Raw genomic sequence first — 16,781 nt, forward strand, 5'->3', positions numbered from 1 at the left:
TTTCACAGGCAGGCAGTTGAGAGAATTGACCGTGCAGGAGGTATTCCAACATATGGGAATACACGCTGTTTCGCCTGAAGATAACTAGTAGGAAACTCGTCGAAACGTTGCGACGAGGCTGATATGCCGACCTAATATGGTGAAAGTATTTCAGCACGTTTGGGAGAAAGCTCTGCCTATCCGAGCGCAACATATTGACAACCGCGATGAGAATTGGGTTGCGAGGAAAGGGGCGCGGAGGGGTGGACTGATGTGCTTCCCTCACGCAGTGCGGGTCGTACACACATCCCTCCCGCTTGATGGGTACAGCACATACGGATTGACAATTATTGAACTATATGAAAAAGACGTAAATAACATACAAACTACAGCCTACACACACACACACACACTTCATTCAACATGTAAACGCCACTGCAGATATTTGGTTTGACATGCTCGATATGCCTGCCATCATTGGCGATGATGTGATGCGGACGAATAGCGAAATTCTGCATGACCCGCCGAAGTGTCGCAACATGAACGCTGTCGAAGACCTCCTGAATATGAAACTTCCTGGCAGATTAAAACTGTGTGCCCGACCGAGACTCTAACTCGGGACCATTGCCTTTCGCGGGCAAGTGCTATACCATCTGAGCTACCGAAGCATGACTCACGCCCGGTACTCACAGCTTTACTTCTGCCAGTATCTGGTCTCCCATCCTCCAAACTTTACAGAAGCTCTCCTGCGAACCTTGCAGAACTAGCACTCCTGAAAGAAAGGATATAGCGGAGACATGGCTTAGCCACAGCCTGGGGGATGTTTCCAGAATGAGACCTCCTGAATAGTTGTTTTCGGCTCAGCAATGGTGTTGGGGTTGTTACTCTATACCTTGCCTTTAATATGTCCCCACAAAAAGGAGTCGCATGTGTTCAGATCCGCAGAATATGGCGGCGAATCGAGGCCCATGGCAGTGGCCTCTGGGTACCCCAGAGCCAGAATGCGGTCGCCGAAATCCTGCTCCAGGACATAACTCTCCCGCTTCGATGGCATCAAGCTGCTCCTTGCATGAACCACATCTTGCCGAAGTCAGGGTCACTTTCAATAAAGGGAATGGAATCGTCTTCCAAAACCTTCACGTACCGTTCCGTAGTCGCCATGCCATCAAGAAATGTCGCACAGATTATTCCGTGACTGGACATTGCACTCCACGCGGTCACCCGTTGAGGGTGAGGCGACTTCTTGATCGCGAGGTGCGGGTTCACATTCCCTCAGATGCGCAAATTTTGCTTAGTGATGAACCGATCCAAATGAAAGTGTGCCATGTTGTTAAACCAACCCATACTGATTCCCATCACGCCCCGCGACGAACCGCGCAGTTTCAACGTCCTAAGGCAAATCCGTTAAGAAGTTACGACGATTTTATTTCATATAGTTCAATAATTGTACTGTGCTTTTAGATTGCAAACGTTGGCACGGCTGGACACGCGAAGTCGGCACACTTCAGCGGATCCAAAACTAGGGAACCCTCTTTAAAGACGTTACGAACAAACTACTGCAGGTAAGATATGTTTTCTGATCTCGAGAACCTCTCCACAGTGTCCAATTGACTACGGCATATCACACAGTTGGATTGCTCTTGGAGAAGGGTGAGCTATCTATTTATCAGCATTGGGTTTCTCATTACAATGAGCAACAAGACAAATGGCACTGAAACTCCACATGAACTGCAGTCACTTTCTCTCCTGATTACCTTCATCTAGCAAAACGCTGGGGCCACACACAGGGCCTGAGTAGTTCAGTCATTCAACTGACGAGCTATACGTGGCAGTCGCATAACTTGACGTAAAGAGACTACACCAGACACTGTAGAACAGAGTTTCTGCACTCATACTCGGCAAGTCCTCTTGCCAATATCCTTTCCCATTCCCCAGTACATTTGTGAATAGCGTCTCGGGAAAAAGTTTCCGGTGTAACGTGTGTAAGAGCAGATACTTCTAATGGTCACTGAGGACGATGTACTGACCGGCTCGCTGCCTGCGATCCCTCGACACCCTCCGTGTCCTGAATGGTACCTCCTGGGGAGCGGACCGAGTGGTCCTTCTCCGCCTCTATCGCGCCTTAGTGCGCTCGAAATTGGACTATGGAAGCATAGTTTACTCCCCTGCTCGGCCGTCTATTCTTCGGCGTCTCGACTCTATCCACCACCGTGGATTACGTTTAGTGTCTGGAGCTTTTTACACCAGCCCTGTGGAAAGCCTTTATGCTGAGACTGCTGAACCTCCGCTGTCCAATCGGCGAGCTGTCCTGAGTCGTTACGCTAGCCATCTGTCTTCCATGCCTGCTAATCCGGCCCATGACATTTTTTCGACGCCGCCTTGGATTTAGGGTATGCAGGCCGCCCTTCCTCCCTACTACCACCGGGAGTCCGCTTCCGTCAACTGCTCCATTCTCTTTCCTTCCGCTTTCCTAAAACTTTCTTGACAACTTGGGGTACAGCACCGCCTTGGCTCCGTCCCCGGACCTGCCTGCTCCGTGACCTTTGTCAGTTTCCCAAGGATGTTACCCTTCACTTGTTTATCGTCGGGCATTTTCTGCTCTGTGCACAAATGAAGGAAGCCATATTTATTTACACTGATGGCTCAAAAATATCGTTTGGTTTAGGGAGTGCCTATATTGTTGGCGACACTCCAAATGGATTTCGGCTTCCCGACCAGTGTTCGGTTTATACTGCGGAGCTTGACGCTGTTCTCCAGGCTGTCCAATACATCTGTCGCCATCAGCGGATACAGTATTTTATCTGTTCAGATTCTCTCAGCTCTCTCCTCAGTCTCCAAGCTCTCTACCCCGTCCACCCTCTGGTCCATCGAATTCAGGGCTGCCTACGCTTGCTCCACTTGGGGGGGGCGTCTCTGTGGCGTTCCTCTGGCTCCTGGGACACGTTGGTGTATGTGGAAATGAGGCGGCCGATATAGCGGCCAAGGCTGCACTCTCTCTTCTTCGGCCAGCTATTCGCACGATTCCCTTCGCCGAACTACGGAGTGTTCTATGTCGTCGTGTTGTTCTTTTATGGCACGCACATTGGTCGACACTTCCCCATAATAAATTGCGGGACGTGAAAGCTCTTCCTTGTGCTTGGACCTCTTCCTCCCGAACGCGTCGTCGGGAGGAGGTAATTTTAACTAGACTCCGGATAGCGCACTGTCTTTTTAGCTATCGACATCTTTTAAGTGGCGATCCTCCCCCACTCTGTCCCCACTGCTCTCAGCTGTGCACGGTAAGACACTTTTGACTTGAGTGCCCCTATTTTACTCCGTTACGCGTCCGTCTACAGCTGTCGCCTGATATATCGTCCATTTTAGCAGATGACGCGCGCTCAGCCGATCGCGTTCTCGAGTTTATTAGTGTCAGTTACATGACGGCAGTCATTTGAAGCTTTTTGGGGGCAACCAACCCCTTTCTGTAGTGGTTTTTAAGCTTTCCTTATGTTTTTAGTTTCTCCAATTTTTTGAGTTTCGTTCCCATTGCTGCTGGTTACCATTTTCGTTTTTTTTTACATTTTCCTAAGTCACAGAGTGGGCGCTAATGACCATAGCAGTTTTTCGCCCTAAAACCGTGACAAAAAAAAAGATGTACTGACCAAAGTTGCGGTAGTATTTACGTCATTTGTAGACTAACACTGTAATTACAGCAATCACAGGTCGTATGTTTTCAGATTGGTTAGTACCTCCAAGTACGTGTCAAGAGCTAATTTTCCCGTGGCCAGTGTTGAAGTGTGGACGCTTGGATGCATCATACTGGTAGGCTTAGTCCAGTTAGTGGTGCAGTTACGACCGTTCAGAAAACAGCAGGTAGTACTATGTGAATTGTTTGCGGAAAGACCGTTGAACGCAGAGAAAAGGCAAGCAAGGCAGTGGTGTGTGTAAGTATTACCCCTTTTAAGGGTCCCAGACTTACGCAACACTAAACAATCTTCGAAATTGTCTTCTAATGATTGACATCTGCGTTTCCTAAAACCAGTGGAGAGAGCTAATTCCACTTTACATTGCTTCAGGTGGTTCCTCCTTTGTTCATTCAGTTGTTACTGTTACCAACGATTCACCACCTATACTGTAATTGAACAGTAATGGGTAACTCTGCCTATAAATGGGTAGTAGGTTAAATTTATACACGTTCAGGGCCGCTTGCTAGTTCCTGCAAGCGTCGATGATCTTCAGGTTCCCTTGCATTTTGCTACAGCCTTATGCCGTTCGACCTTTCTGCAGAAACAGCATCGTCCACGAACAGCCCAAAATACCTTCCGGCGTTATCCAGTATATCGTTTATATACAGGGTGACCAGAATGCCCACTGTCGTTTCGAAAAATTTCTTGTAAAACCTTTAGTAGTTCAGCTGTTTCTGATATGCTAGAATTTCAGCGTCAACAGTTCTGACTGCGACCCCTTGTGCACGACTCGATGAAGGAATGTAAGTCGTGTTGTGTACAGCCCTGACATTAACCCACAGAACGAAGTCCAGTGTGGTGTTATCGGTGAGCACTCGGGCCTAGTGGTACAGTGGTAAATTATGTGCAAGAAAATAGAAGGCTCAGGGTAGAGTCCTGGTCAGGTCACGGCTTTTTAAGTCTGCAGTTTAACCTACCATTCACCTCTCCATGACCTGTACATCCGTCAGAAACGACATCTGGTTCAGATTCCCCTTTCCCCACTTGGATAACAATTGTAGGCTAAGGATACACGAGTCGCTGAAGTGGCATGCAGTTGACGGACTTGCACCAGGCCACTGAGCCACGCGAAGTTATTAAATCACGAGATTGTCACAGTACATACCTCAAGATGTGTGACGAGATGACTTTGCGGGGCCGTGCTGAAATGCAGTTTCCACTGTGTCAAAAAGTGCAAGATGTCTACTTACGGGGAAGTCTCTGACACTGACTGCCTTTCCAAAATTTTTGAACCACTTCATTACTGTTACACATGAAGGTAAAATTCTCTCTACCGTTCCCCTGCTAACAAGGGAACCTCCCCATCGCACCCCCCTCAGATTTAGTTATAAGTTGGCACAGTGGATAGGCCTTGAAAAACTGAACACAGATCAATTGAGAAAATAGGAAGAAGTTGTGTGGAACTGTGAAAAAATAAGCAAAATATACAAACTGAGTAGTCCATGGGCCACATAAGCAACATCATGGACGAAGTGTGCTTAGAAGCGCCGTGGTCCCGTGGTAGCGTCAGCAGCTGCTGAGCGAGAGATCCTTGATTCAAGTCTTCCCTCGACTGAAAATTTTACTTCATTTTTGCATAGTTATTATCTGTCCGTTCGTTCATTGACATCTCTGTTCACTGTAATAAGTTTAGTGTCTGTGTTTTGCGACCGCACTGCAAAACCGTGCGATTAGTAGACGAAAGGACGTGCCTCTCCAATGGGAACCGAAAACTTTTGATCGTAAGGTCATAGGTCAACCGATTCCTCCACAGGAAAACACGTCTGATATATTCTATACGACACTGGTGACGACATGTGCGTCACATGACAGGAATATGTTGTCGACCCACCTAACTTGTACACTTGGCGAATGGGTAAAAAGATTCTTCTACCTTGCCCGATTTAGGTTTTCTTGTGGATGTGATAATCACTCCCAAAGAAGTGACGAAAACATAAGAGTTTGTCGCATAAACTGAAAATAAAAAATTAAAATTTGCACTCGATGGAAGATTTGAACCTATGACCTTTCGTTCTGCAGCTGCTCACGAGACCACGGCGCTCCTGCGTTCCTATCGTCCTTAATGTTGCTTATCTTTCCTTGAACTGCTCAGTTTGTATATTTGGCCTATTTTTTCACAGTTCTAAACAACTTCTTCCTGTTTCCTCGATTGATCTGTGTTCAGTTTTTCAAGGCCTATCCACTGTGCCAACTTATAACTAAATCTGAGGGGGGTGCGATGGGGAGGTTCCCTTGTAAGTATCTACAGTCAGGCATTGCTCAACAACAGTGCAATATCAACAAAAGCCACCTGCTAGGCATAAACATTTCGACACAGTCGGCCACCCGGGAGTGCGACATCAACACTTCTGTGTGACAGAACGAGAGACCTCAGGAGGACAGTGTAAGACAAGTACAGACCAGCCTGCCTCAGTATCTCTCATAACGTTCTGCAAGAAGCACCAGGTGGGACGTCACACTACCTATCTGGTTTGACGAAGCAGTTAAGATACTGAAAAAAAAATTAGGCAATACAGCAAAACTGAAGAATGCTGATGTCTCGGAGACCGACTCAGTCATCATAAGACGTCATATAGCAAAGGCATTCCTCGGTACTGCAAATACTCAACCCCGCCATCCTAGAGGCAGTCCATCACCAGGATCGATGGCGTTAGTGTCGTTCACACTCGATTCTCTGATCATTACACTGTACCATCTAGTGAGAGGTTGTTCCAGTATTGGTCATACTCTTGCTGCCTGATGTGGTGACTACTGATCCGTAGCCACGGATGACTACGAACCAGTATCGACTACTCAAGCAGCCATTGACGGGTAGACCACGCGTCTACAAACACCGTTCCACTTCACGGCACCAACTGCTCTGATACTTCACCATCGTTCGGGTCACGTGGCATACCGAGCCGGCGGGCGAGGGTCAGCTTTCGACACGTCGCGGCATCAGATATTGTAATCCATGTGATGGGGCGTCACGGGCAGTGATCTGAGAGGGACGTAGTAATATCAGAATAGGGTGCGAGCCAAACATATACGCATCTGAAACTTCCTGGCAGATTAAAACTGTGTGCCCGACCGAGACTCTAACTCGGGACCTTTGCCTTTCGCGGGCAAGTGCTCTACCAGCTGAGCTACCGAAGCATGACTCACGCCCGGCACTCACAGCTTTACTTCTGCCAGTACCTCGTCTCCTACCTTCCAAATTTCATCTGTCACGGCTTCGTCTTCAGCAGATAAGCAGATGGGAAGCGCCTTCTGAACGAATGGGCGGGCAATCCGCTACACTCCGACCGGCTTGTCCTTAGGGCTGGTGCAGCGACATTCGGCTACCCTCAGTTCACCTCTCAATTCAGCAGATTCCACTCCCAGCTTACGAAGTCACCAGCCGCTGCGGAAGAGGCGGCGACAAGACGTATTCTGAGGTACAAAAGACATTAAATCTTGTTTTATAGCCTCTAATGACGCCACACAGGTTTCTCAGCCTCTATCCTGACGGAACAGTAAGGGTTTCCAACCCTGGAGTGAGCGACCCCTATATTACGCTTTTTTTTCCAGTGGTGTCCACGCGTACTGGTGTCGACAAACCTGCAGTATTATCACAGATTTGCATTCTGTATAGCAGGTAACACGCTGCGCTTTATCGTAGTCTGACCCAGTTTTGATGCATCGGGTCAAATCTGCAACAAAGCACAAAATAAAGAAGAAAAAGATGAAATTTGCTAAAAGTCGTACAGAAAACATTTTCAAAGTTACTACATCCTTTCTTTCAAATGATAGTGGTCCTTTATGCTGTGTTGTACGCACAGCAGTAATCCTTGAGATATTATCGAAATTTAGATCTGTCTGTTTTGTACCGTAAAGAACGGCGTGCTGTCTTGAATCTACTAGGAACTCCTGAATCTAGTCATACATCTGGTCGGATACTCCGTAAGCTGTTAGTGTGTTAGATACAGAGGGCCTTTGGAAAGTCCAGGAAAACTGCATTAATCGCATTCCAGTCTACGGTGTCTCCATCTCGTGGACGAACAGAGCGAGCCAAGTTTAGCAAGATGTGCTGTTTGCGAAATTAATGTTTATCCCAGCAGACGAGATAACCGATCTTTCAAATCAGTCGTTATGTGCGAACATCAACCGTCTTACGTAATTATGCAACAGGGTAACAGCGATACACGCCTGCTGCCCGACGAACGTTTTCGAAAACGTTAATGAGTTGTAGAAATTCGGAAGCTGAAGGGAAATTCGGCCAGTTATCAACTAACACAATCGAACAGCCTTATCTTGTTTCCTTCCGCCAAAGTTTCACTTATCACGCTCCTGATGTGTCACAGTTGGACGCCGCATCACACACCGAAGGACTGCGGCGGGCGGACGGAGCCTGCTCCGTGTCGCGCTGCTCGAGCGCACAACTAGGTCCCGTCCCGTCCTCTCCTCTCTGCGCGCCCCCCCCTCCCCCCCCCCCCCCCCCACACCCACTGCGCTCCTCTTCTGGCTCCGCTCCGGTCGGGCGGCGGCGCCGATTTGGCGCCCCACCCGGCCGCGCGGAGATAATTAAAGTGACTGACTGGCACGTTTTGTAATTGCATCGCGTGGGCGCTGCGCCTAGTGCGAGGCGCGCTCAACAGATGGCGGCGGCTGCGCCGGCGCCCGCTCCGCGCCGGTCACGTGGTGCCGCGCTGGCCCGACTTGGGGAGTCCCGCGGTTCTCGGGACACCACGTCACGCGTACGTGGTGCAATGACGCTGGCGAGAATGCAGCGTCAGCTCTGCCATAGCGAGCGTACAGTCGCGAGAGGAGTCCCGCCTCGAGGACCGCACTGGATCCCACTGTCGTAAATTCTGTGAACCTCATGCAAATGGTAAGCAGCAGTCTCCGTATGCCGCATATCGTACTTTGTTTGGTAGCCATAGCAGTTAATTGTATTCTTGAAGCCTCTCCAAGCGACGATAAACTCAGCAGAGGCCCATGTGCGTGTCCGTGAACTGCTGTTCTTCCGTCTAAACAAATGATCATTTTGTTTGTACGCACTTTGCGTGGTGACCACTGCAGTCTGTACCATGACGAAATGTTCGTGCGAGAAGCTAAAGCCTTCAGTTAACAGCAACCTGATAACAGCGCATTCCGTTTAAAGTCGGTGAAATACGTCGTCGGCTAAACTGCTGTATCAGAGGGCGTGACTTCGTAGTTTCGCTGCTTCGTTCTCTCTGTAATATCCGCTGTTTTTCGAATGTCAGCGCGATGGGCTGCATCCCCACGCCGTGCTCGGATTCTCGCATCGCCCCGTTAAAAAGCAAGGCCCAATGGCTGTTCATTAGTTTCGTGGAAGATAGACTATAAGCACAATTTCTAGTAAAATGACACTACAGACAACTGAATTGTTAGTTTATTACAAACACATTATTGCTACAAATTTGTAACATGTGCCCACCACCTAGTACAATATACTTAAGTGAGGGTACAGCTTACAGACTGTTTGACGTTGCTTTGCATCTAACAGGGATACATACGAATACTTCCTGCTTCCAGTACTTCCTGTACTTTCGACGATGGCAAGTACCATGACGTAAATTCATTAAATTATAAACAGTTTCAGTGATAAAAATTCGTTTCAGTGCATTTTCTTCCCGCAGCGCTGATAATGCCAAACTATTTGCAGTACTCTGAATGCCTTCTATGTTATGCTGGATATGTCAAATAACTACGCGCTCGCATATCGTATTTCCATGAAAATAACTTACTTGAAATTCCTGACCGCTACTGTTACTTCACTCTGCGGTCTTAAAATAGGTAGGGGCCTGAAGAATTGGTGCCGGCAGTATTTTTTCCCTGTCAGTGACAATTTTTTTTCCATTAAACGACAGCACGGCCAAGAATAGATTTTTAGCGTTCGTTAACTCATTCACACTCTGCCTTTGTAGATGCTGGTCTTGCTGTGCGGTTGTTCAGTTTGACGTAGGAGAGACTGCTTTCCCTGCTCCCCTGAGGGACAGGGACGTACCTATGGACAAAATGAAGTACGCGACTATAATTTCTTTCTCAAGTCATTACTGTCCACCGAACGATTTCTTATATGAACAGCAAAGGAGAAAATACACAGTACACTCGCACTCTAACAGACGTTTCTTGGGGGACGATATTTCAAGGTCGAGAGAGGTAGTCGCCATCGTGTTCATGTACGGAAGTCAGACAGGACAAACAAGAGAAGTATAGTTAAATGTGGATCGTTTCAACCGCTGCTATATCTGAACTACTGCTGGCATCGCATGCCAGCCACACTTGGCTTCCAGGTAGCACACATCACTCAGTTTTCAACATCCTCGTGTGTCTAAGGTTGCTTCATACAGTAACGATTCGAAACTAATGTAGCATGAGCTCCCCGTTTCGTCTAGCACAAGGCGCTACTTTTTGAAGACAAGGATATACCGCTTTGTGATGAAATGATTTCCAATGTTGGAAGAAAGGTCTAGAGTTTTGGGGTAGATGTTTTAAAAGGAAAAAAATCCGACTGGATAGCGTTAGTGTGTGTGTGTGTGTGTGTGTGTGTGTGTGTGTGTGTGTGTGTGTGTGTGTGTGTGTGTGTGTGTAATGGGAGGCATGGACGAAACTAAGAGAAATTCTGTACAAAATAAAACGAGGGCACCTGAAAAGCAGTATTTATTAATAAGAGAATCAAATGCGAGTACAGTTTGCCTTAGATATGCGAATATTACTTGGATGTTAGGTGGACAGGGTGCGTCCGAATAATTTCTAAAAACATATTTTTAGTACTTACTGGCTAATAACGAAAGCATAACGAGGAAAACGTGACGAATTGAAGATTTAACTTGTACAGAAACAGCCTGCTAGGCGAACAGCAGTGAACATTGAGTTCAGGGGCTTCACGACATACTGCGCTGTGGATACTGGTATTTAGTGTCAGTTACTACTTCTAAGTTTCAGTCCCATGTTGAGACTTCAACTGCTTCAACGCAAACAATAATTTGGAGAACTTGGAACTATACTTAGTTATTAGCTGTGATGGGATGGTCACCTGATAACGTGTGTGCGCTTCTCTGGCCCTACGAACTGCAGTGACTTGCCGTGGAAGTGAGCCTACAAGTCCCTGGTACTTGAGTGGAAGCTGCTGGCACCAAATCCTTTATAGAGCGGCAGCCAATTCCGGTCTGTTTGTGGGTCCAGGATCCACGGCACGGAACCTGCATTCCATGACATAGCGGATATGTTCGATGGGTTTCAAATCTGAGTTCCCGGGTGACCACCTCAGTCTGCCGACCTTCTTTGTTGACCATTCAGTCCCTTCCAGAACAAGGGTGTGCCCCATTCCATGCCAGGAAAATGCATCCCAGACCGTGGCAGAGGCACCACAGTCTTCGAACACACCTTCTTGGCAGGCTGGATCCAGCGACTAGTGTGGTCTGCGCCACACAGTGCCCCGGTATCGGCAGGTGCAGTTGGAATCGTGATTAGTCTCCTATACAACTTCAACTGGCACATGGGTCGTGCGGTGGACATGTGATAACACATCTGCGCAGTCTATGTGCTTAATGTCATTTCGTCGCTCTTAGCTTAATCACTCTAGTGAGAAGGCTTTTTTCCTCCTTCCTCATCGTAACAAAGATGTGAGTCAGAATGTATTCCTAGGAATAATAATGAGTAAAACTGCTAAATTTATTATCTATTACTAAGGTCACCATGAAGTATGGGTGGTCAATATTCATATCTGTGAACCAACAGAAAAAAATTATAAATAATTACACAGTGGTATATATGAATATAAATTACCCCCTACTAGTTACGGGAACTTGTAAGGAAATACTACAAACAAAAAAAGTCAATGTCCATTTGCGAATCACGCTGAAATCTTCTGAAAATAAGTGTCCAGAAATGCTAGGCGTGCAGGTCTCGAAGAATTAGTATAGTAGCCTTGGCGTATATTAGTTTCAACTGAAGTTAATACGATCTTGAAACAAAGAAAAAATACGACGGGAAAAATCTATGGGTAAACTATAGCCCCTCTGTAAAGATCAGTCTGCGCTTTAAGCCGTATTTGTTCCCGCGATCCATATGTGACGGAAGGTGTAGACCTTGAAGAAACAGCTGTGAGATGTCTTCAGTATAAAGGTCTCACACAATAACTATTGTGAACTACTTCGGTCCACTGGAATGTGCAGTTTAGCAGCACCTTAACCCGTGCAAAACCTGCCGCAGCTGAAACTACACACAGGACGCTACCCACATCTGAAAACGCATTTTCAACGTAAATTTCTCGTGACTACGTGAGCTGGTCTAGAGGAATACCTCAGATATATCGCTGCCGTAGGTTTCCACAGAAGCTGCAGTGCCGCAGTTTCCAGCCCTAACGCCCTACTCTACCGTCTGCTGACATCTGGCCGCGTAACTTGTCCTCTACGTGCCGTATTTCTTACCACTGCCTCCTAATGCCTGTCGTACTCATCTCGCGCCGGTACGTGTGCGTTCTTGTTTTCCTATGCACAGGTGAGTCGACAGTGTGCTGACAGTGTAACGGTTGAAACAGGATATATGCCATTGGTTGAATTCCAGGCGAATAACCAGTTGGCAGTTTCCATGTGGGTCGTAAACACTGGAGGAAGTGTCGTGACCAATAAAAGATTAATTTGAAGGCAAAAGTATGTTTACTGTGTTCCACGATTTTTCGTAACGTCAACAACGTGCGAGCTTTAAATTAAAAAAAAATATCTGCATGTGAGAAAACTGAATATATTGACTAAAAGTTTCACGTCATGCAACGTGCACTTTGGGCAACGTATGACATTGTTGAGCGAGACTGACTTTCGATTGGCCCTGTGTTACGCATGTGAAGTGTCGTCAATTAAAACTGTAGACTTGATGAAATACAAAATTTAAAAAAGATGAATTTAATTAAATGCCCAAAGAAACTGTGTGCTCGAAGATAACTGTGTAAACAACACTCACTAACAAAGTGCATTGTGAGCGTTGCGTGATACGAAGTTCAAAGTTTGACTTGGAATATCCCTGAAAATTAATGTGCCTGCTAGCACGACACATGAGAATTCCGACCATACACGGCTTGATCAAGAATGGAAGGTGCATCTGCCCTGAAATAAGTGATTTACCTCTTGCTCAGCGTGCTGGTTTTTGTCTCGAGTACTGCCGTCTTCGAAAGCAAATACATGCACCATCTAGAGGAAAATAAACTGCTCACTAGTAATTTCTATTTTTGCTTGTTAGAAACAACCAGACTTCGAGTGGCCTAAAGTGCTGTGACACGTAACAAGTATTCAGAACTTTACTACGAATCATTAAGGTGGGTTTTACTTTAAAGAAAATCGTCTTTGACAAATTAAGCTCGGATTATAGACAATGTAAGACAGCTCCGACAAATGGGAAATTCATTACAAAAATTACTGACACCTCATCCAGTTGCGTAATTACGGCATAATGAAAACAGAGAAAGACTAAGTAGTTGCCTAAGGGACAAAGATTTCCTTCATTTAACAGTTCTGACACATTTCATTCTTGCACACGTGTTCGTTACCTTTAAAATTCCTCCGTCGATACAAAGAACGGGAAGGTGGTATGAGTTTTCATCTTCATAATTAAGTATTCCAGATAGTGCCTCTCAGATTCATAAAAACACACCTCATCTGCGCCTTCGGTAAGAATGCCCAGCGCTGCACAACTGATTGACTAACAAGTCACCCACAAATAAAACAAAAGACAAAGATACTATTCACTGTTCATGCAATGCGCTCATTAATCTTTCTCATCACATTAGAGGCACATTCTACAACAGTCGCGACACTCCATATCTTTCGTTACCCACTGCGATTGCAGCGCGCCAACAATTTAAACTATTGAGTTCGGCGAGATCTTGTGAAAGCGAAAACGAGTCGTAATTTTTCATATTCGTCTATAGAATGGTTTTCAGGTGCACTAAGGACCCTACAGCGTGTGAACCTCTACATCACAGAGCAGTTTACGATTTTCTTGTGAGCTAAGAGATTTTCTTGTGAGCTAAGAGATTTTTGCCAGAGAATGTAGTCTTCAAAAATCAAAAAAATTCTAGTAAACGGCAAAAGACATGACCTTTCGTAGATAGGCGGAGTATATCAACTCAATGTGCAATTTTCTTCAGTACACTTCCAGTCAATCTGTGAATGCGGAACATAGGAAACGTGTATGAAACGCAATATCTACATTGACGCAGCAGATACGCCACCACAACTGTAGCTGAATGAATAACCACACAGACTTAATAATAGAACAACAAAAGCAATAAAATTGTTTCAAAGGTGAGTTATTTACAATTGCAGAAAACATATGACAATCTTACTGGCACCTAGTTTTTAACGAAACGTGAGCTACATACACTACTGGCCATTAAATTTGCTACACCACGAAGATGACTTGCTACAGACGGGAAATTTAACCAAGATGATGCTCTGATACGCAAATGATAAGCGTTTCAGAGCCGATGGCGACACCTACAACGTGCTGACATGAGGAAAGTTTCCAATCGATTTCTCATACATAAACAGCAGTTGACCGGCGTTGCCTGGTGAAACGTTGTTGCGATGCCTAGTGTGAGGAGGAGAGATGCGTACCATCACGTTTCCGACTTTGATAAAGGTCGGATTGTAGCCTATCGCGACTGCGGTTTATCATAACGCGACATTGCTGCTCGCATTGGTCGAGATCCAATGACTGTTACCAGAATATGGAATCGATGGGTTCAGGAAGGTAATACGGAACGCCGTGCTGGGCCCCAACGGCCTCGTATCACTAGCTGTTAAGATGACAGGCATCTTATCCGCATGGCTGTAACGGATCGTGCAGCCACGTTTCGATCCCTGCGTCAACAGGTGGGGAAGTTTGCAAGACAACAATCTGCACGAACAATTCGATGACGTTTGCCCCAGCATGGACTATCAGCTCGGAGGCCATGGCTGCGGTTACCCTTGACGCTGCATCACAGACAGGAGCGCCTGCAATGGAGTACTCGACGACGAACCTGGGTGCACGAATGGCAAAACGTCATTTTCTTCGGATGAATCCAGGTTCTGTTCACTGCATCATGATGGTAGCATCCGTGTTTGGCGGCATCGCGGTGAACGCACATTGGAAGCGTGTATTAATCATATCCACACTGGCGTATCACCCAGCGTGATGGTACGGGGTGCCATTGGTTACACGTCTCGGTCACCTCTTGTTCGCATTGACGGCACTTTGAACAGTGGGCGTTACATTTCAGATGTTACGACCCATGGCTCTACCCTTAAATCGATCCCTGCGAAACCTTACATTTCGGCAGGATAATGCACGACCGCATGTTTCAGCTCCTCTACGAGCTTTTCTGGATACAGAAAATGTTCGACTGCTGCCGTGGCCAGCACATTCACCAGATCTCTCACCAACTGAAAACGTCTGGTCAATGGTGGCCGAGCAACTGGCTCGTCAGAATACGCCAGTAACTACTCTTGAATTGGGATATCGTGTTGAAGCTGCATGGGCAGCTGTACCTGTACGCGCCATCCATGCTGTTTGACTGAATGCCCAGGCGTATGAAGGCCGTTATTACAGCCAGAGGTGGTTGTTTTGGGTACTGATTTCTCAGGATCTATGCACCCAAATTGCGTGAAAATGTAATTACATGTGAGTTTTAATATGTTTGTCCAATGAATATCCGTTATCATCTGCTTTTCTTCTTGGTGTAGCAATTTTAATGGCCAGTAGTGTAAGAGAGATTATTTCCACACGTAAGGAAATGGTCCTCCCTATACACTCCCTTACACAGAAATGCGGAACTGGTGACGAGTGAGGAGCGAACTAGCCACAGTGGAGGAAAACTTTGGGAAGCAGTTGTGACTTTCACAACGATCTGAGTACGTTACTGTAGAGAACAGATAACTGTCCGGCGCGTGGAAGGCCGGCCGTCCAGCGCTTATCTGCCAATCTGCCGTGACTCACATTCCTCGCCAACTGCCCGATAAGCACTGTCTCGGCACTGAACACTGGGGACTGCACCGGCTTCATTAGCTGCGGCGGGATCACTAAGCACTGATAGATAGCTCCAAGGCCAGAGATGTCGTTTCATCAGGATTGTCTCGCTGCCTGACAGTACTGCCTTACCGGCAGTTGCTCCGCAGCTAGCAATCGTATGTAAGTTAACTATAAAAAAAACTTGACTATGAATGAAAATACTGAATAAACTTTTCGAGGACTCTGTCGAGGACTCTGTCGAGGACTCTGTCGAGGACTCTGTCGAGGACTCTGTCGAGGACTCTGTCGAGGACTCTGTCGAGGACTCTGTCGAGGACTCTGTCGAGGACTCTGTCGAGGACTCTGTCGAGGACTCTGTCGAGGACTCTGTCGAGGACTCTGTCGAGGACTCTGTCGAGGACTCTGTCGAGGACTCTGTCGAGGACTCTGTCGAGGACTCTGTCGAGGACTCTGTCGAGGACTCTGTCGAGGACTCTGTCGAGGACTCTGTCGAGGACTCTGTCGAGGACTCTGTCGAGGACTCTGTCGAGGACTCTGTCGAGGACTCTGTCGAGGACTCTGTCGAGGACTCTGTCGAGGACTCTGTCGAGGACTCTGTCGAGGACTCTGTCGAGGACTCTGTCGAGGACTCTGTCGAGGACTCTGTCGAGGACTCTGTCGAGGACTCTGTCGAGGACTCTGTCGAGGACTCTGTCGAGGACTCTGTCGAGGACTCTGTCGAGGACTCTGTCGAGGACTCTGTCGAGGACTCTGTCGAGGACTCTGTCGAGGACTCTGTCGAGGACTCTGTCGAGGACTCTGTCGAGGACTCTGTCGAGGACTCTGTCGAGGACTCTGTCGAGGACTCTGTCGAGGACTCTGTCGAGGACTCTGTCGAGGACTCTGTCGAGGACTCTGTCGAGGACTCTGTCGAGGACTCTGTCGAGGACTCTGTCGAGGACTCTGTCGAGGACTCTGTCGAGGACTCTGTCGAGGACTCTGTCGAGGACTCTGTCGAGGACTCTGTCGAGGACTCTGTCGAGGACTCTGTCGAGGACTCTGTCGAGGACTCTGTCGAGGACTCTGTCGAGGACTCTGTCGAGG

At 47.1% G+C, this 16,781-nt stretch overlaps 1 protein-coding gene across 6 annotated transcripts in view; it reads left to right on the forward strand.

The window, feature by feature from the left end:
- The window catches only part of LOC126481518 (la-related protein Larp4B), a 348,210-nt gene that overhangs the window by 135,992 nt on the left and 195,437 nt on the right, over positions 1 to 16,781 (forward strand). Inside the window, exon 1 of one of the 6 annotated variants that reach the window (XM_050105318.1) lies at positions 8,481 to 8,553. The exons of the other annotated variants lie outside the window; for them this stretch is intronic. Within the exon in view, the coding sequence (XP_049961275.1) occupies positions 8,545 to 8,553 (9 nt within the window). The 5' untranslated portion in view covers positions 8,481 to 8,544. Of the gene's footprint in view, positions 1 to 8,480; positions 8,554 to 16,781 lie in introns of those variants that run through there. 6 annotated transcript variants of the gene reach the window in all.

This window comes from Schistocerca serialis, chromosome 5, assembly GCF_023864345.2.
Source record: "Schistocerca serialis cubense isolate TAMUIC-IGC-003099 chromosome 5, iqSchSeri2.2, whole genome shotgun sequence".
Lineage (NCBI taxonomy): Eukaryota > Metazoa > Arthropoda > Insecta > Orthoptera > Acrididae > Schistocerca > Schistocerca serialis.